Here is a 21,786-nt window from a genome sequence, read left to right as displayed (position 1 = left end):
TATATATATATATATATGATATGTAAATATAATTTTATATAAAATCAGTTTTAAAATATGTACTGCTCATCAATTCATACGAGTATATAAAGGTAGAAAAATGGCTAGACGGTGTCGCTTGGCAAACATTGTCTACCCTCTTTTTTAAAATACACAATATTATATATTTATATATATATATATATATATATATATATATATATATATATATATATTCAGAAGCACCCCATAGAAAAATAATGAATGATTCAAACATGGCGCCATCGTTGCGACAGCCCGGAAGGTAATTGGTGGTGCACGGGACACGCCTAGTGCAAGGGTAGAAAAATACAGGGTTGCAATGGATTCGGCGAAAAAAAACAATACGCAGACTTATCAACTTCCCCTCACTTAAAATTCTCAGATTTCTTTCACTCTTAAAAAATAAATATGTATATTCATATCACGATCAAAATCAATACTGCCCAAAAAAAGACATAAATAATATATTATTTAAAAAAAATTTTTTGTTTATTTAAAAATTACAACTGTCAGGCATTGACATCTATTAATTGTACTGTCTAAAAATAGATTTTTAAAAATATAATACGGCAAATATTATAGTAATGGTTGATTTTTAGTTAGATTTGTTTTCTATGACAAGGATTAAAAAGTTTTGTTATTTTTCAAAATATCTTGCAAAAGTCACATCAATGGTAGCTCAAGGTAGATTCACATTTTTTTCAGACAATTTATATTTATATTTGCATACAATTTACAACATTTTTGCACATAATTCACAACATATTCAGACACTATCTTCAAACAATCTACAATAATCTGATAGATAATCTACAATAAATTCAGACAATATATCACACAATAAAACAATCTGCAGCAATTGCAGACAATCTGCAACAAATTCAAACTATCTACAACATTTTTGGACAATCTGCAACAGTTTCAAACAATCTGCAAACTTTTCAGAAAATCTACTTTAATTTCAGACAATCTACAACATTTTTAGACAATCTACTTCAATTGCAGACGATCTACTTTATTTACAGACAATCTACTGCATTTGTAGACAGTCTACAGTATTTTAGATATTATTAGACAATCTACTTTATTTGCAGACAATCTACTTCATTTGCAGACAATCTACTTCATTTACAGACAATCTACTGCATTTGTAGACAATCTGCAGTATTTTAGATATTATTAGAAAATCTACTTTATTTGCAGAAAATCTACTTCATTTGTAGACAATCTACTTCATTTACAGACAATCTACTGCATTTGTAGACAATCTACAGTATTTTAGATATTATTAGACAATCTACTTTATTTACAGAAAATATACTTCATGTGCAGAGAATCTACTTCATTTGCAGATAATCTATAGCATTTGTTGACAATCTACTGCATTTGCAAACAATCTACAATATTTGCAGACAATTTGCAAACATCTACTACAAATTCAGACAATCTGCAACAAATTCAGACAAATCACAATAATTTCAGTCAATCTACAACTTTTTTAGACAATCTACAACATTTAGAGACAATCAACCATATTTTTGGACAATCTATAGCATCTGCAAACAATCTACAGCATTTGCAGATAATCTACAGCACTTGCAGACAATCTGCAACAATTTCAAACAATCTACAACATTTTTAAATGATCTACAGTATTTACAGATAATCTTGAACAATTTCAGACAATCTGCAAAATACTTATGTAGATAATCTACTTCATTTTCAGACAATCTGCAATCTGCATTAAGACAATCTAGTTCATTTTTAGACAATCTACAGCATTTGTAGACAAACTATAGCATCTGCAGACAATCTACAGCAATTGCAAATAATTTACAACAATTTCAGACATTTGCAGACAATCTACAACATTTTTAGACAATTACAGCATTTGCAGACAATCTGCAAACATCTACAACAATTTCAGACAATCTATAATTTCAGGCAATCTGCAAAATTTTTAGTCAATATACTTCATATTCACACAATCTACTTCATTTTCAGGCAATCTACTAGATTCAGACAATCTACAGTATTTGCAGACAATATACAGCATTTGCAGACAATCTATAACAAATTTAGCCTATAATAATTTCATACAATCTATAATAATTTCAGACAATCTGCAACAATTTCACAGATAATCTACGAAACAGGATCGAAAAATCAGCACATAGACACACATTCATACACACATCGTTACTAAAGTTCTAATTAGACTTGCTATCTTCGGAAAAAGAAGAGGTCTCATTAGAGCAAAAGTTTAATTAAAAAGTGGGAATTATAGATTTATAGAATTCTAGAGCCTTCCCCATAAAGTAATTACTAATGGCGGTTGCAAATGGGACAATAAACAAGAGATAAGCAAATGTATTTTTGGTATTATTAATTTTGTTATAATAAATTGAATCTAACATATCCAGACAAAAGACCTAGATGGGCGTCCTTTAATCACGTGAGCGAGTTTTTAAAGATTTTTGGACCCCCCCTCCCTCTTGGTGATACATAGTGATATTCAAAATTACCCGTCAAACATTACGTTTATTTTTAGTTACGTAAAAACACTGTAAAATTTTTGAATATTTTTTTTTATATAAATAAATACACGTGATATCTTACTGATATTTTGTGATTTTTTGTCAACCCCCTTCCCTGTCCCTAAAAACTTCACGTGATTAATGGACGCCCCACTAGTCTGGTATGCCTAAATGCATTTCCTCCGGTATACAAAAAAAACATACATACACACATTTTTTTTCATAATTTGGTCTCATACACTTCAGAATGACTTGAAACGCCGAGAAAACATGAAATTAGCAAATCGGGTTTTTTAAAAATCCGTTACTACTAACTAAGTAATGCGGTTCTGATACGGTCGTGAGTGGTTTAAATATTTTACTTTTTACTCTTGTTTATAAACCAAATGGTAAAAAATCATGCCAAAATGTATAGTAAAAAATAAATTCCAAGTAACTTATTAGAAACTTAGTTACTGCCGTATCAATTATAAGGAGCCCCTGATCACAGGGAGTCCCCAACGTGCGTATACACAAATTAATGAAAACATGCCATACTACGCTTCTCATGATATTGTTAGTTTATCTTATAAATATTATAATAAATGATTAAAGTAGATGCTAATTGAATTAATTACCAAATTAGGAAAAAACAAAGTCAGATTCCGTATTCCTCCTCTATATACGTCACCCATGTCGCCACCGATCAGCTGCATGGACTGAAGAAAAAAATAAAAATTAATGCAATATCAAGATAATAACTAATAATAAATCTATAATTCTATTAAAATTTAATTATCTTATTAACTAACTATTAACTATTATTAATATTGTTCTAGGTTTTCAGCTGACATGGCAGGTGCTTACCAGTGGTAAAGTGGTAAAAAAATTAAAATATGTGATAACTTAGCCGCGTCGCCGCCTAACGAATAAACATTGGTACGGAACCCATAGGAACGTAAACAAAATTTATACTTATTGTTAAAATCTCTATAAAATATCTGATTATTTGATGTGCATATGTCTAATGATCATTTTTGACCGCCAGATGGCATTTTTTTTTACTTTTTTTACTAGATCTCCAAAAGCGCTAGACCTGCCTTCATGAGAATTTGATTAGTTCTTCATCTTGTTAATACAAGTAAAATGTTTTTTGAATTATTACAATCGGACGCTCCGTTCTCTTAAAAACCGTGTTACCGTTTTTAGCACTTTTTGCCCCGTATCTTCGGAACGGTTAAACCTGCCTTCGCCAAAAACTAATCAGCACGTCTCCTCATCAATATGAATCGAATGTATTATTCAAATCGGATGATCAGTGTTCCCGAAATCGTTGACGAAAATTTGTTTCAGCACACACACACACATACATCCATTTTTTCTAAGGTATGTCAAAATGTTCAAAAACCTTTGAAACGTAAAGATAAATAAAAAATTTCATTTTTGAATTTTTTTACGAACAATATAACTTAACCTACGTCAAATTAAATTGGGAAGGCAGGTTTAGCGGTTTCGGAGATTATTAAAAAAAGTAAAAAAACGCCATTTGGCGGTCAAAATTGATTATTAGACATATGCACATCAAATTATCAGATATTTTATGGAGATTTTAATAATGTGTATCAATTTTCTTTACATTTTTATGAGTTTCATAACGTCGTTTGTTCGTTAAACGACGACGCGGCGCCATTTCAAAAATTTTTTTCCAAAGATTCAATTTATTTCAAAAATTTCAAAATTTCACAAAAATCTAATTTTTTCAAAGTTCCAGCAATTTGCTTTAAGGCACAATGCCACACGCCACCAGTTATAATTAGTATTTTCAAAAATACCAATTAGACAGTTGCACACATAGATAAAAGAAGAGTTGGATGCACAAATATTTCCGTACTGTCGTTAAAATCAGTGGTACCATCTTAACGAAGACACTATAAATATCATTCAGTGTAGCCACGCACCAAACGTATAATTTTATATATTTGAAAAGTTTACGAAAATTTTAAACTTTTCGCATATTCTATTTTTTAACTTTCCCTAGGGTTAGTTATAGTCATTGAAAAAAATCGAAAGTGAAAACTTTTATATATCTTTACGTTTCAGAAGTTTCTGAACATTTTGGCATACCTTACAAAGAAAAAATTGATCTGTGTGTGTGGCTATGTGTGTATGGGGCTATGCGTGTGTGTGGTCATATGTGTGTGAGTATGTGTGTATGTATGTGTGTGTTCGTATACAAATTTTCGCCGGCGATTTTGGGAACACGGTTCAACACACACATTTTATTTGTGTTGACAAAATGAACGAACTGATCAAATTTTTGAAAGGGCAAGCCCAGCGGTTAAGCAGACCCAAAAATGATTATTAGACATAAGCACATCAAATTTATCAGACATTTTATAGAGGCTTCAATAATCTGTGCACATTTTGTGTCATTTTTTTGGGTTTCGTACTAATTGCTTCAAAAAAAATAAGATTGCTTTGAAAAAAAGTTCAAAATGTAAAAAAAACATTTTTTTTAAATCAAATTTTTCCAAATTTTTCAAAAACTGAACAACTGCACAAATATTCATGTATTTCCATGTTAAAACCAGTGGTACCATCTTAATGACAGCAGTTTAAGTATCATTCAGTGTAGCCACACACCAAACACGTAATTTAATATATTTATAAATTTAATTAAATTTTATGCAGAGATATTGTGGCTTCTATATTTATTATTTTTATAAAATACCTATTAAACCGTATATTATGTGATTTTTCTAATTATAATTGAAAATGTTTAATAAAATTACTATATTGCGACAATAGAAATTAATGGCCCGAATAATTTTCATTTTGCCATTAAACTTCTATTGTGTATATATATATATATATATATATATATATATATATATATATATATATATATTAGGATGGTTTTTAATATAGACATTTTCGAATTTTCTTGCTCCCAGGAGCTTAAATGCTTCCAAATTGCTAAAAAAATATTCTCTAAAAGTTTTAGCACTTAATATCAACTTGTAGATAGTGCGCAATTCAATCAAAGCTTCGTATGGAAATAGCATGGAAAAAAAATCGAAAATTTTAAAAATGCTTTTTAGATATAGCAACAAATGAATTAAATGTGACAATTCGTGTCATCTTCTATTAAAAATTCGACGCTCTGCATTCATTTGTTCGCTAAATTATATCTAAAAGTAAAAAAAAACAATTACCACTCTATCTTCGTCTAACGGGGTGATACGAGTGGTGCATTCGATGCCTCTAGCAACAACATGAACCGCTTGATCACACTCATTGCGGACCTTGATAACTATAATAACACAGGAATAAATAATCATCAAAATAAACTTGCATCTTTAATATAAATTTTCATATAATATTCAAAATAATTATTAATTGAAAAATGTAATCACAAAATGATTAAACTTACAGAAAAGCATGGCGATGTCATTTTTGTATAGTGGCGCAACTCCGTGATCCTAAAAGAATGAACAGACCACAGTATTAGAAAGATATACTAATAACTACATTTTTATTAACTTCCCGAAGGAGAAGTTTATGTTTTCATCAAAAAATTCGATTCGCTAATTTTATATTTTCTAGACGTTTCAAGCCATTCTCAATCAAATGAGATCAAATTTGCAAAAAGTGTGTGTGTGTGTGTGAATAGATTTTTTGCCGTAAATCGACGTTTTCTCAAACACGGCTAGACCGATTTCAAAAATTAAAAAACCATTCGATGTATCTCGATGAGGATTATCATTTCTATCGTTCGCGCGACGAACAGCCAAGCCGTTTCTTTGTAAATAGCAGAAAAGTGAGAAATTGTTCGTCTACGTTTTAGCCCCCAATTCTGAATCGATTTTAAAAAATCAAAAACTTTTCGAAAAATATTGGTTGAGTGATTAGTTTTAGGTAAAAATTTACCGAGCCGTTTACTTGAAAAAAACTGTTGAAAAGAAGTTTATGGCCGATTTTTATGAACCTTTTTTGGCGATATATATCATGGTCTTATATAACTTACTGAAATATTACGGCCTTACGACAAATAGTTTAATTTTAACAATTCACCAAAGTTTGAGAAAATTTTATAGTCAAAAGTTGTATTAAAAGTTGCTTTTGTGATGTGATAAGTCAAACATTGCCAATTTATTAAAATTTAAAATAATGAGCTACAATTTTAGGACATACAAGCACCTACCTCAGCAATATAATTAATATAATCACAGTTAATTTAAATGTGATAGAGAAAATTCTATTCAAAATCGCAATGTTTAGATTTAATTGAAAGCGACTTTATTTTTGAAATAAACAGTTGAAAATTTTATCAGAATATTTAAATTTCAATATTTGTTCATGCAACTTGCCTTAAGGCTAAATGTCATTTTCAACTAGTTAATAAAATATTTGCGAACCAAATTTTTGCTTATTTATAAATGTATAAGAAAACTAATAATAAATAAGCAAAAGTTAAATAAATTTAATATAATATAAATTATAATATTATTATATAAATACTGAAATATTACGGCCTTACGACAAGTAGTTTAATTTCAAAAATTCATCAAAGTTTGAGAAAATGAGTAGTTTTTTTGACGTTTGTTAAAATTAAAATTAGACGATTTACTTGTATTATATTAAATTTATTTAACTTTTGCTTATTTGTTATTAGTTTTTTTATACATTCATAAATAAACAAAAATTTTCTTCGGAAATATTTTATTAATATAAATATAGTTATTAGTATCTCTTTAACTTACCAATACTCTTAATGCACCATATGCGAACTGGACAAGCTCAAATATAAATAGAAAAATATACCGAAAATTCATTTTGATAAAATTATACAAAAATTTAAACGTTATTCATTTGCAAGTTTATTTAAAACCTACTTTAATTTGGTTTTAGTCGTCATGATGATTGCAAATTTTGTTGATATCGAAACAAAAACAAAAATTACTTCGTCAAAACTAACTTTCATTTTGGTCCTGGTCGTTACGATGAATGCTAATTTTGTTACAAAACTGAAGTTATCTTATCTAATTATAACATTTACACAAAAATAAACTTTTTTTTCAGTTCTGATAGTATTACGCATATCATCTTTATATTTATATAATCTAAATTGGAAGCATTATATTAATTTGAATATTTAAACGTTGTTCGTATTTCCCGCGCCCAATTTTCCGGCGGCTACAACAGCGCCATGAACTTGAATTTTCTTCGTGTCACTATGTTGAACTAGACGTTTATTGTCAATTGTCAAAAACCTTTTACCCACACGAAATATACAAAATTAAGTTAAATTTAGTTTTAAACGACGTATATATATTTTTAAGATCATGATTAAATTATTCTCTTTAAAACAACAAAAAAAAGATGGAGAGTCGACCACAAGATCAGGAACACAAAAAAAGGCATCAGCAGCGCAATTGAGAATAACGAAAGGTTATTTTTGTTTAAATGTAATTGATTTATTACATAGAAAGGAATTATCATGATTTTATAATTGCAGATATAAATGAATTAAATCTGCCTAAGACGTGCAATACAGAATTTCCAGATCCTGATGATCTCTTAAGTTTTAAACTCATAATATGCCCAGATGAAGGTTTTTACAAAGGAGGAAAGTTTATTTTTAATTTCAAGGTATACAGGTGTATTTTAATATTAAATCACTCTAAACGCCATTTAAAATACCTTATCTATTGCAATGTATTGCTCTATTTAATTGCCTACTCTATAAAAAAAGTACTTTTTAAAACTTGAATTGACATATGTACCAAAATTTCTATTTTTCGAATGTAAATATTGATTAGTTTATTTCATTTCTATGCTAACATCAACGTCTTTTTGAGGTCGGTCCGTCATACCCCCATGAACCCCCTAAAGTAAAATGTGAAACACAGGTCTATCACCCAAATATAGATTTAGAAGGAAATGTATGTTTAAATATTCTCCGAGAAGATTGGAAACCTGTACTTACTATCAACTCAATTGTTTATGGGCTGCAGTATTTATTCCTGGTAAGCTACGTTATCAAATGTGATATGGTTATGACTTAGAGATATGGTTATGTTTTACAATAGGAACCAAACCCAGAAGATCCCTTAAACAAAGAAGCAGCTGAAGTTCTACAGACCAATAGGAGATTATTCGAGCACAATGTTCAAAAAGCCATGCGAGGCGGTTACATTGGAAACATGCTTTTTGAGCGATGTCTCAAGTGATATAACCCCTCTCCCGAATGCAATAAGAAGACTCAATTGCACAATGTGCCACGGGCTGTCTTTATCATTCTGCAAGTCATTTTTTTCATTTACCTTATATTCGGGAAAATAAATCCATTTTGTTGACTTTATGTTAAAGTTACAATCTAAGAATGACTTGGTAACAAAATTTAAAGGCCTCGTGCCTAAATACATGTCTCCAGATATATCATCAGACTTTTACTTAGGAATACATTTTAATCTAAAATAATAAATTCAATATTACATGTTATTACATGTGATTGGTGAGTGTTCTAATAAGATAGGAGTAAATTTGACTATTATAAATGTACAATTAACAAAAAATTCAACAATTGTTATTGATATTAATTAATCGTCATAAATGTTTAGTTTTACTTCAATAACTTATTTAGTATTTAGTATTTATTAAGGAAACTTATAATCATGTATAAAAATTAGGAATCATTACCTTAAATAGATGAAATGCACATAATTTTATAAAAATGTTCTTGTCTTTAACTTTACACCATATGCTTCATTAATTTATTTATAACAAAAATATTTAAGTTAAAATTGAATTTACAATATAGAACTCAATAGGTACTGTGTATAGGAAAATATTAACAAGATTTGTGACTAACATCAAAACAATTATGCAAGTTTTAACCACATAAACACAGATTATAGGTAAAAGAGATAGAAACCTCTGATAGCACTTTTTTTTTTAAAAAAAAAAAAGGTTCAACCTAAATTTTATTGAACTATGGCAATGATGTGGTGGGGCAAAGCTGTTGCAGGGATAACATGCCACTGTTTTTTTTTAATACTAATTAAATTATGAATACAAATATTGTATATATATTTGTAGCTCAATATCATAATATTAGTTGAGTATTAATATAACTAGACTTATATAACTGTTAGTGGAAGTAATCATCTTTTTACGCAAATACGACGAACCTTCCCTCCATAGCCATAATTTCAACAGTGTTCTGTTTTGAAATAAAATAAAAACATTTTAAAACAAATTTTGATACATCACACATATACTTTACTAATTTTAGTGTCAATGCAGAATGATTTGGAAAGTGCAGAAAACAATATTAGCAAACTGGATTTTCTGGCTAAAACAAACTCTTTCAGAAAGTCAAAAATGGATATAGTAGTAGAGTAGAAATATGGATATAAGGGCTTGAAGTGCAGAAATATATTTAATTTTGCATTAATTTGCGCCAATTTCTTCACATCAATTCAGTAAACAATTTTAATCAGGATTAATTACTTTTCTTCATTGCATTTTAATTTGCAGGTCTTCCTATTATTTTTTTTTGTAAGGTATTAATGTTTTAAGAATACAGAAAACAATTTAAAATTGCAAACAGTCAAAAAGTTTTAATTTTAGTAGGTATCAAAGAAATTTTTGAGGCATGTGAATATACCCCTCTAGAAGGGAAAAAAAAGGAACAAAATTATTAATCTAGAATAATGTCACATTCATATAAATTCTATGATAAAAAAATTCACTTTTTCTGATATCCTCGATTTTTGTTAAAAAACAGTAAATGTCGGAATTTGGGGCTGGGCTTATTGTTAGTTCGTTCAAAGCGTTCATAAGTTTATGAAGAATTTTTAAATAGTCAAATTTTAAAATACTAAAGTAAAGAAAAAACGATTTCTTAAACCTTTCACACTAGACCTTAACAAATCATACAACAATTTGCTCTCACTATTATAAACTATATAATAGTCATTAAACCTTACAAAGTTGTAATATTTTACAAAGTATTTTAGTTTGCATCAAATGCAATAAAATCAAACAAACATGATTTGATTAATTAATAACATTTATTATATGTTTAAATTAACTTAAGTGACGGTATGAAAATAGTTACAACATTTTGATAGTGTATACAAAATCATGAATTGCCTTTGGCTTATCAGTAACTGCAATTTAGAAATAATTAACGTTAATAACAAATGCATTCTAAAAACAAATATATCATCATCTAACAAAATTTTATTTCAACCAGTTGAACCGAAGTTGAAAGTTGTAGGCACAGTTTGTGATGGAAAACTATAACCTGATGAAAAAACATATATTAAGAAAACATAATGAATTTTATCATTTGCTATATCAAAAATATTAGTTACCTCCACTTTGTTCTATTTTTTTGGAGTTAGCAGCTGCTTTTCTTTGATCAGCCAATGTAAATATATCTTTAACAGATTCTTGCTGTTGAGGCGTTAAATGACTCGTCAACATGGCATAGAATTGAGGATCTTGTCCTTGTAAATCTAAAAATATAGACAGTTTTAGGAAGTTTTAGAGATTTTGCTGTGAGGTTGAATGAACACATAATAAACCTAAGAATTGAGATTTAGCTATTTAGGTAAAAATTTTGTCAAATTTCAGTAAATACTTTATTTCAAAAATAAAATGTTCGTCTTCAATAAAAAGTAATAGATACAATTTCCAATTGTATTCAAACATACATCTATCTATTGTATAAATCGAATGAATTTTTTCAAAACATTACATTTCATCCATTTCGGATTCTAAAAATGTACTTAATTTAAGCATGAGCGTCAACTGTAATTAGTAGCTACATACAAAACACAGAATGTGCATATGCTCGGCATAGATTGTGATTAAAACCACTCAGGTTCGCGGCCGCTTATCGTAGACCTATAATATTTATTTTAGTTGATATATATTAGACCAAGAAATCTATCGTTATACAAAAGTTTAATCAAAATTGTCAAAATAAATTTTCAACATTGATTTACGTACGTCATTTGAATACGGGTCGATTGTGATTAGTCGTCGTGGCGAGTGAATAAAGATCTGTCGTTGTACGCGTACCGGCATCAAAGTTGTATGCGTACCGATATCAACAAGGAAATCGGCATAGATAAACATTTTAAAGTTACATCATAGTACAAATCTTAATTTAATGAAAAATGCCTGAATCAGAAGAATGGTTTACCCTGTTCCTTGAAAATATTAAACAAATCAAATATTTGTGCCGCGTACTAAAATTAAGTTTATTGATTACAAATTATTTATATATTATTCGTAGTTTCTATAAATCCTTGAAGTTATTAAAATGGAAGATATTTTTTGGCAAAACAGATATTACAGCTGTTCAAAGAATGAGATTATATCGCGAAAAAGTAAATAAAAATACAAGCAATCAATGAATGTATGCTAATTTTAATTACATGAAGTTCTTTAAACACAATTCCATTATGAGTAAAGTTGCGAAACCAATATTTGTTTAGGCTTTCTTTAACATAATCCACTGTGTGAACGAATATTATAGAATTTATTAATCAGCAATTACTTCATTTCTCTAATAAAGGTTTATTTCTAAATGCTAATTACAATGACAAACCGATCATGTCGTATTTGAAGTATGACTTTAATTACATTATTGTTTTTAAATATTATACATATTTTTAATGCTATTATAAACATTATTCAAAATTGTTATATGATGTATTTATTTTTACTTAAATGCCATCTTGTACAGTAGCAAAAAAGTTATTCCAATCGCGTGTGAACCTTACGCGCACTCTTTTTAAATCAGTCCAACCCTTTTTTCAAGAAAACGTCGACGGAAGGTACAAAAATCTGCTCACATAGACACAGACACACATACTTATTTCAAATTTGGTCTCAATTAAAAATGACTTGAAACGTCGGGTAAGTAAAAAAAATAAGAAATTGGTAATTTTTTTTGTCATCAGAAAGTTTGTAAAAATATTGCAAATTATAAATATTTTACTCACTCGTAATAATCTCCTTGAAGATTACATATTCGTCTACTGGGTTATCTTCATCATCAATTGGAGTCGTATAAGTTTCTAAAGTAGTTTCTTCGTTATCTAAATCATAATCAGATTCACTATCACAATCCTGGAACGCTGTTGAAATCGGTACACCAGCAGCATTTGCCTTCTTCATTGTGGTGTCTTGCAGCTTCTCTAAATACATTTGGCCTTGCTCATCAATTTCATCTTCATCACTAGAAAGTACTTCCTCTTCACAGCTTTCTTCTTGCTCTTCAGTCTCTTCCTCTTCTGCATCTTCTGCAGCTTTAGCTGCGTAAGCTCGTTTAAGGCCATCAAAGAGCAGGATCAATGTGGGAACTACTTGGTTTGCATATTGTGCTAATGCTGGAGGTCTTAAGTCCCCTAGACTTATCAAAGTGCATATTCCCAGTACGCAGAGTTTACGATCGTGTAAGCTAGAAGAAATTGATACATTAATTAATTAGAATTAATAGAAAACTTAATCTTAAACTGTGACAATTGATTGAAAAATTGACATTGTTCATTATTTCATGCCTTTGTGAATCTTTATATAATTAAGCCACTTTTTATAAGCCTATAATAAATGTTTAGGATCTTTGTTGGAAAACCATGTATTTCATCACAATACAAAAATTTATCAAGACAAAACTTTACTTGACAGCCTATTATTGTATCATTAACTAGTTGTAAGTGGTATTTTACCCAAGAGAAGCTGCATAAGCTTTCCAACATTTATAAATAATGGACTTAATAAGAAATCAATATATTAATTAAAGAGTGATATATAAGTATATGCAATTGCTGTAGAGCATTATAATGTAAGAAACTATTGTAGTTTGTACATTTTTAAAGTAAAATTAGTTTAGGCGCGACTAAGGTGTAAATCTGTAAAAACGCACCAAAAGAGCGTTACATTTTCACTCTCGATGATATCATTTCTATACGGGTCGATTGTGATTGGTCGTCGTGTCGCGTGAGAGTGTTCTTTGATTGTATGCATATACGTAGTATGCCTTTACAAAGTTATTAACTCACCCTAAGAAGCAATCAGCGTCTTGAAACCATTGTTTGATAAAATGTGATGCAATAGGTTCTGCGGAGGCAACTGGCATAGGTAATTTATCCATTATGCTAAACAGCAATGGAGGATTATAATAGAGAGCTGCTATCACAACCTAAAACAAGTTATACTTGTATTTATATCCACTGTATGGTTTTTTTTTTTATAACCAAGCACTTACTTGCAGACACATTGCTCTTAACTCTGATGTTTGAATTTCTCTTGTTAATCTATTTAAAACCAATTCTATAATGGGTGGTATACATTGGTCAATTCTTCCTTTGCATTGGAGAATTATAACTTCAAGAAGTTTGGCAGCATGAGCTTCAGGATCTTCTCCAGCATCTCCAGTTAAAACCTGAAATTTAATAATAGAAATGATTTAATTAATTTAATAATTTAAGAAACAAAATAGTATAATATTTCAACATTCAAGTGTATAGTATAATTTTATGTAAGTTTAAATCTACTTACTGCTTTGCACATATTAAACAAAGCTAAAACATGGTTCTCATTTGAAATAAAAGCATCTGAGTCTACAGTGACATAATTATGCAATACAGGCATCATATCGGTGAAGAAATCAAATCCATCGTTTTGGAATACCTATAAATAAACAAATTATGAACATGTTTCCTGAACTTTAATTACAAATAACAAGCCCGACATAATAATATTTATTGTATTGATTATGGCTTGCTTATGAATAAATTCATACAACAACAAAAAAACACTGATCATTACCTGGTATATTAATTCCAGAACTTGCCACATATCAGGACTGATTTTCTTTTGCGTTAAATCATAAACTAAAGACAAAGCCTCTTCGTACAGATCTGTTATATAAAAATAAATTAAAAATACTGCAACTAGTTTTACACTATATTAAATTTTTTAATTTACCCATAACACTTTGTTGGAATATGTGTCCGACCACTTGCAAAACTGTAGGCTGTAAGTTGGCAATGATTTCTTCATTATCCTCCATAACGGAAAGTAAGGTTTCAATTGTGTTCAAAAGCCCCATGGCAGTTATTGCTTTCTCATCAGAATTTTCTTCCGATTCAATAACCTGAAAATTATAAAATTTGTGTAATTTCCAATCAAAAACTGATTAACATGATTATGAGGTAAAAATTCTTTAGGCGCGACTAGGGTGTAAATCCGTACAAATGCAACGAAAATAGCGTTACGCCCGAACTGTACGTCTTTCGCTCTCGATAAAATCATTTCAATACGGGTCGATTGTGATTAGTAGTCATGTATGTGAATAGAGATCTGCCTACTGTATGCCTACCAGCATCAACAAGGAAATCGGCATAGATAAATAAACATTTTAAAGTTGCATCCTAGTACAAATCTTGATTTAATGAAAAATGCCTGAATCAGAAGAATATTTTACTCTATTCCTTGAAAATAATAAAACAAATTAAACATTTGTGCCATGTACTAAACGTAATATTATTGATTAGAAATGATTTCTATATTATTCGTAGTTTCTATAAATCTTTGAAGTTATTAAAATGGAAAATATTTTTTAGGCAAGGCAGATATTACAGCTGTTCAAAGAATGAGATTATATCGCTAGCAATAAAGTAAAAATACAAGCAATCAATGAATGTATGTTAATTTTAATTAATAAAGTTCTTCAAACACAATTACATGATGATTGAAGTTGCAAAAACAATAATCCACTGTGTGAATGAATATTATAGAATTTATTAATCAGCAATTACTTCATTTCTTTAATGAAGATTCATTTCTAAATGCTAATTTAGAATGGCAAACCGATCATGTCACATTTGAAGTATGACTTTAATTACATTATTGTTTTTAAATATTATACATATATTTAATGATATTATAAATATATAATTTATAATTTATCATTATATAAATGTGTATAATGGTTGACACTAATAAATGTGAGTATCACGAGTGTCATCATATTACTAATAAACATTATTCAAAATTGTTATACGATGTATTTATTTGTACTTAAATGCCATCTTATACAAAATACAAAACATTCTTGAAGCAGTTGCTGATTCATTTAAGAGTTTTATTAGACCTGGACAAAATCATTACCATTGAAAACATGTCTAGGTATTCGTGAATACATGAAAAGCAAGTGATATATGTTGTGTATGACATGAAATTATTTAATTTATGTTTGCTTTATACATATTTGAATTTTCTGTGTCAAAGAGCATACTTAAGTTCAAACCACCGATGGTTCCAATAGCTCTAGCTATCCCGGTATACAATGTTAAATAAAAAAATTACCTGGCTAAAGGTTTGTGCTAAATGTTGACAGATTTCTACAGCTATCGGCAACAATTGTGTAGTGTAAGTACACACAACTTTTTGCATAACACTCGTCAAGTCATCGTTCTCAGTTTCTCGTATAATCCTCAGTAACTCCATTGTAATTTCTTTAATTCTGGGCTCAACATATTTTTCAGCCCTTGATTGCGCAGCCAAAATCATTTGTAATGCTATAGCAGCTTCTACTTTAACAGGCAGTTCTTTGTCAGTTAACAATGCATTTGTTGTTAGATTAACAGCAGTGGCTAAAACATCTTCTTGCTTGAACTTGATTTCGCTAAAGTAATGCAACACCCAACATGCACGGGCTCTCATATGACCTAGAAAAATGATATAACATTATTAAATTATGTATGATGATTCAGAATTACTCATCAAATTTTCTAGCAAAAACGAACTTCTTTAAACATTGAATAAAATGAGCAAATCCGATTTTCTAGCAAAAGCATTAGCTACTTTGGAAAGTTAATAATATGAAGCTTAATATAATAAAGTTTATATATAATTTAATATGAACAATATAACATAAAAAAATTCAAAATATTTAAATTAAAAAGTATAGTATTATTTTTTAAAAGTTCAATATTACCTTTTGCGTGAGAAAATTCTGGGAAAACATAATTCATAAGAAGTGAATCCATTTGATCTTTGTAAAATTTCTTTTTTAATAAAATCTCTGCTAAAGCACCAACCATATGTAGAGCACCATCCTTTTGCCTGTCATCAGCTTGAGGTGATGTAAGAACCTGAACAAAAAATATAATTGCTTATAATTCAAAGCCATAATATTGATTTATAATAACTAAGACCTTGATATATTTACCTGCATTACTAATTGCATTGTTTTTTGGAGCATGTCCTTACGTTTCCGACAGCAAGATCCTAACAATGTTTGAGCAGCCGTTACTGGTGATATGTAATCCTCAAAAATATCTATATAATCACAGAAGATCATAAGAATTATATTCTTGTATTATAATGAAGTAATATATTCTTTGTGATATATTAAAAATTATAATATTTACCAAATTTTACACGAATGTATTCATGAGGATCAGAAACAAACAACTCTTCATCAGCTTCAGAATGAGACAAAATTGGGAATAAAACATCTTGAACAATTGCAAACATATGTGGCTTCAGGAATTTCCAAGAAAATGCATGTGACACTCTGAAATTAAGAATTGTTGCTCAGTATTAAAAAATTTTACATTAAAGTGGTATATTTTGTTTAACTATTGTCAAATAGTAAAATTCTATATTTATTTCATCAATTTTCTTCCATCAATAAATTAATTACAATTTATTCTTTTCTCAATGCCATAATTTATGAGCTTTTGTTGATTTAGTATTTTTGTATTATGTTTATTAGTATATATCAAGTTTCAATATTTATTAATAACTATGGCCATCAGTTAAAAAAGTTGCTCAATCTTATTACAGATCTAAATAGTGATATTGTGTTTAATATATATGCAGAATGCTAATAATTTGATATAAATTTATTTTTTTGGATTTTTAGGCTGTTGATATTTTGTAAAATCAAATATTTTAACTTGTCTGTCATCAGTTCATGCAACTGCAACATTATTCAAGATTAAATCTTTTTTTATCAGATTATTTAGAGAGCTATCATCAGGGATATGTTATGAAGTCAATTTTTATCTGTATTCTTTAAACATTAATCAATAATTTATTTCTAAAAGAAAAGAATAGCAAAAACAATGCTTTTTCATAGCCTTTCAAAAATCAAATATCATGCCTCTAGGTTAGAATATCCCCATAAATTTGTCATAGAAGTAACTCACGCAAGATCAACATAGTTCAGACATTGTTGCAGCACTCTGGGTGAAATGTACATTTTATTTCTGTACTGGTCTAAGATTTTTAATTGCACTTCTAATATACCGGCAGAAAATGTTTTCAGATACCACTCAGCAAATTCAGTATATTCCTTGGTAACATTACCTGGGCTTCCATATCTAAAAATAATCATTTTTTGTAAGATTTGTTTTGGCAGTTTGTAATTAACACAAATTCTAAAATAATTTTTATTTATCATATACCTCTCAAACATTCTGTGCAGAATATGCATTGCCCATTTTTTGCATTTCCACCAGGGTAATTCCATGCGTTCGTCTTCATCAGTTTGCAGAGTTGATTCTGGTACCGGACTATCAGCTATTGCACGAGTAACTTCCATCCATTGTGAGAACATTTCTTGTGTAATTAAATTTAAAGGTAATGAGTACTGAAAATAAAAACCAATCACATTAATAATTGTATAATTTGCTAATATTATAAATTTTAAAAACTTACTTGAGTTAAAGCAAAATATATTTTAAGAATCTGCTTTTGTAAAAGCACCGACTGTTCTGATTGATCTGGTAGTAAACGAACTATTATATTGTAGAGCATGGGTAGTAACAAATTCATAGCTTCGGTCAGAGGTTGTCGTTCTTCAATTTTCTTGTATTCAAAAATTTTTACAAGTTGATATAAGCATAAAAGAGCACCAGCCCAACCAGTGGGATCTGAAAGAAATAATTAAGAAACTATAGCAACACATTTGCAAAAGATGACAGATTCAATAGAATTCAGTTCTTGAAATGTTTATTAGCAGCAAAATAGTCTAAATAAGAAGTAATAAATAATAATATACTTTAAACTGAAATATTGTGTGAAATATTTTGTGAATTTGTTAAACATGCTGAATGATATACACAGTGTTGAAACATACATAATAAATTATTTATTGCATTTTATTTTGACTATTTGGCTGTAAATAAACACTTCAAGAATATGTTTCAAAGTTAAACAATAAAATTAAAGTTTATAGAATTTAATGCAATGTATTTTTATACCATGTACCTGGATTTTGAAGATAGATACTAATTTTATCTACAATTTGAGTCCACCTTCCGGGAAAATCATGTTTAACCATAATATTTACACAAACCGATAATTGAGTTCTGCAAAAAAATAATAATTAAAAACATTATGAAAAACGTTTGATATGAAAGACAAAGGTTAAAATATGCAAACCTAATTAATTCTGTTGCATGAACAACAGCATCGACGATAGCATCACGAATCATAGCCCTATCTTGCTCGTGTATACTAAATGGCATTGGCTGCCCAGCTTCAGTTTCTCGATCAGCCCAATTATTTGTTACCATATTTTTCAAATAGATCACACCAGCTTGCCTAACAGGCATGTCGACATCGTTCATCATTACAACTTGCAGCAAGGTAGGAGCAAATCCTATTATTTTGTGAATCTGAAAAATAGATTTTAGATATAAAGAAATAAGATCTAACATAAAACAAAAGTTGTAAGCTATTTTTGTAAGATAGAACTTAGAAACTACTATTATACTTTGAGGGAAAAACAGTTTATAAATATAAATATAAATATATATATATATATATATATATATATATATTCTGTTATATTATAGCATATGTATATATTATAGGATGTCTGACTCAAATGCCGGAGATCGTTGGTTCGATTCCTGGCACTTCCTGATACAATAATGAATAGTAATAACAAGTTTGTATGTGATAATATATAATTGTAATTGAGTAAGTTAGTATATAAAGTATGTAAATATCAAATATGTATGAAGAAAAGCAGTATCAAGCAAAAAGTTTGACATAATTAGAGAAAGACGCAATAGCATTAGTAGAAACATGAAGAAGATGGATTCAAAAAATGTGATACATTGAGTTAAAATTAATCAGAATTTGTATTGTTGATTTATATATATATATATATATATATATATATATATATATATTTGCAAAATAATAATTATAAAGTTTGCGTACAGATTGATAAAGTTGTATTGTTAATATTAGATAATAAGATCTTACAGAATTGTCTGGAAAAAAATATGTTTATAATAAAGAAAATAATTTGTTTTCGATATTTATTCCTGTGTATTATGCTGTATGTATCGTACAATTTATTTTTTATAATTAAAATGTTCTGACAAAAAATTATCGATACAGATATAAAACCTGATCATGAACAACATTTGTTTTCAATAACAGTTTAAATAATTCATTATTTTATTAAAAATGTTAGACATATACATATCAATTAAGTGAAATTCACATTTTCCATTTCAAAAACCTCATGGCATGGGCAACACCCATTTTCCAAAAATGGATTGATACAAATTTAAAAATATCTCATGAAAAAAAGCTTCCTATTATATGTTATAAGTAAAGCAAACGATTTAGTTTTAATTATGTACATTAATAAATGTTTTAAGCATTACAAATTGGTCTACAAGGTTATGTTTAATTCTTCCACATGTCAAAATTATTCCCATATTAATAGTTTAATCAAATGTATCCAATGAGCTCAAGAAAAATTAAAACACTTCGAATTTATGTTTAAGGAAAAATGTAATTTGCAATAAAAAGTACTAATAAATTTCAATTTGTCACAAATATGGAAATTTGTAAAATAATCAGTTGCAATTCTATAAACAATTAGGCCGTGTTTCATAAACAAGTTTTATCTATAGAGATGAAAAATGATATCGTGAAAAAATTGCATGCCATGTGTCTTTTAAAGACATGATTGTCAAAAATTGTGCAAATTGGTTATGCAAGTTGAGGACATGTAAAATTTCATTTAAAGCCGATACCACATCAGCATATAATTAAAAGCGCCCTAAAGAGATTCTTCACCTAGCTATTCATCTAAATCCTGAAATAGTTCCCTAAATCTAAACATTTTATTAGCACATGCTGTTCATACATGGCGGTTTTACCTGTGCGAGCTGATCCTCAGCTTGTTGCCTTTGACTCGGCTCTATCGTAGCACGGAGCAACTCTATCAATTTTCGGTTATCCATTATTACTAACTATTTACACTCACGATTAACGTAAACAACAACCAATGCTAGAATTTTTACAGACCCGGTTCGTAAAACTACATAGATCACAGAACTGTTTTGTTAAACGTGCGATGGTCACGTGACTTGCAAATGCAACATGGCCGGCGACGAAATAATGTTGCCTCATGCGAAAAAAATAAATGACGAAGGGGGACGATTTTATTATTGCTAGGTTGGTAGTATCCGCGAATACATAGTTATTTATTTTGGGCAAACATTTTTGATATATTCATTGTTAATAATTGAAAATGTTATTTGGATATGAAATAGTGGTATTATATAATAAATATTTTCATTTTAATTATTTTAATCAGTCTGATACATACTCTTCTTTTATTTATGGTTTGTAATACATACCGATACAAAAATTTAAATCACAGTAAGTTGAAGTTGTCATCGTATACGTTGATTTTATCACAAACTTCAAATTTGTTTATTTTACCATATTTTGCTAATTTTGAAAACAATCAACGATATTTATAACACTAATGAATTTATTCGTTAATAAGAAAAAAATATATATATCTTACCTAATATATTTTATATTCTAGTTATTTAATTTTATTTCAATTTAAATATTTTAAATCAGTGTTTGCTTATCATCATAGATAAATGAGCATAATGCTTATCATTTACAAATTATTAACTTGTGACAGTAAGGACTAGTTTTATTAGTTATTAGATATTAGATTTACACACAAGTTATTTTCTGGTAAGTAATAAGTTAATTGCTAGTTATTAACTTCCTAAAGCACTAGATCAGCAGACAATCAGTCAAGCAGTTTCTTCATTACTAGAAAACTAAGTGCAAAAATTTTCATTCATGTTTGTAAATCCGTAACTTTCAGTAAATTTCAGCCAGACTAATCCTGACAGTTATCTCATAATTTTTGTCT

General features: G+C 28.7%; 3 protein-coding genes across 3 annotated transcripts in view; 1 reads left to right on the top strand and 2 right to left on the bottom strand.

Moving 5' to 3' along the window:
- LOC113378676 (mucin-5AC-like) overlaps positions 1 to 9,363 on the bottom strand; it is a 33,702-nt gene extending 24,339 nt beyond the window's left edge. The window contains exons 1-4 of the mRNA XM_026619232.1: positions 9,240 to 9,363; positions 5,971 to 6,019; positions 5,753 to 5,850; positions 3,176 to 3,256 (exon numbers count right to left, since the gene is read on the bottom strand). Of these exons, the coding sequence (XP_026475017.1) occupies positions 3,176 to 3,256; positions 5,753 to 5,850; positions 5,971 to 5,980 (189 nt within the window). The 5' untranslated portion in view covers positions 5,981 to 6,019; positions 9,240 to 9,363. The remainder of the gene's footprint in view (positions 1 to 3,175; positions 3,257 to 5,752; positions 5,851 to 5,970; positions 6,020 to 9,239) is intronic.
- On the top strand, positions 7,812 to 9,088 carry LOC113376923 (NEDD8-conjugating enzyme Ubc12). Its single transcript, XM_026617029.1, has 4 exons — positions 7,812 to 7,988; positions 8,056 to 8,189; positions 8,399 to 8,566; positions 8,630 to 9,088. Exons 1-4 carry the CDS (start codon positions 7,883 to 7,885, stop codon positions 8,768 to 8,770), a joined length of 549 nt encoding a protein of 182 aa, XP_026472814.1. The 5' UTR covers positions 7,812 to 7,882; the 3' UTR covers positions 8,771 to 9,088.
- A 1,283-nt stretch (positions 9,364 to 10,646) lies between the features above and the next one.
- Positions 10,647 to 20,949, bottom strand: LOC113377339 (importin-7). Its single transcript, XM_026617621.1, has 18 exons — positions 20,765 to 20,949; positions 19,020 to 19,255; positions 18,846 to 18,946; positions 18,294 to 18,508; positions 18,041 to 18,225; positions 17,783 to 17,956; positions 17,000 to 17,145; positions 16,798 to 16,907; positions 16,564 to 16,720; positions 15,933 to 16,294; positions 14,550 to 14,718; positions 14,391 to 14,482; positions 14,121 to 14,252; positions 13,828 to 14,004; positions 13,622 to 13,761; positions 12,563 to 13,020; positions 10,922 to 11,065; positions 10,647 to 10,851 (listed from the first exon to the last, which is right to left on the bottom strand). Exons 1-18 carry the CDS (start codon positions 20,846 to 20,848, stop codon positions 10,793 to 10,795), a joined length of 3,141 nt encoding a protein of 1,046 aa, XP_026473406.1. The 5' UTR covers positions 20,849 to 20,949; the 3' UTR covers positions 10,647 to 10,792.
- Positions 20,950 to 21,786: the final 837 nt, after the last annotated feature.

The sequence above is a fragment of the Ctenocephalides felis genome, unplaced genomic scaffold (assembly GCF_003426905.1).
Source record: "Ctenocephalides felis isolate EL2017-DRISC unplaced genomic scaffold, ASM342690v1 CF-g0.4_SCAFFOLD_01886, whole genome shotgun sequence".
Taxonomy (NCBI): Eukaryota; Metazoa; Arthropoda; class Insecta; order Siphonaptera; family Pulicidae; genus Ctenocephalides; species Ctenocephalides felis.
The sequence above is the reverse complement of the archived record's forward strand: the minus strand, read 5'-3'. Positions and strand labels throughout refer to the sequence as shown.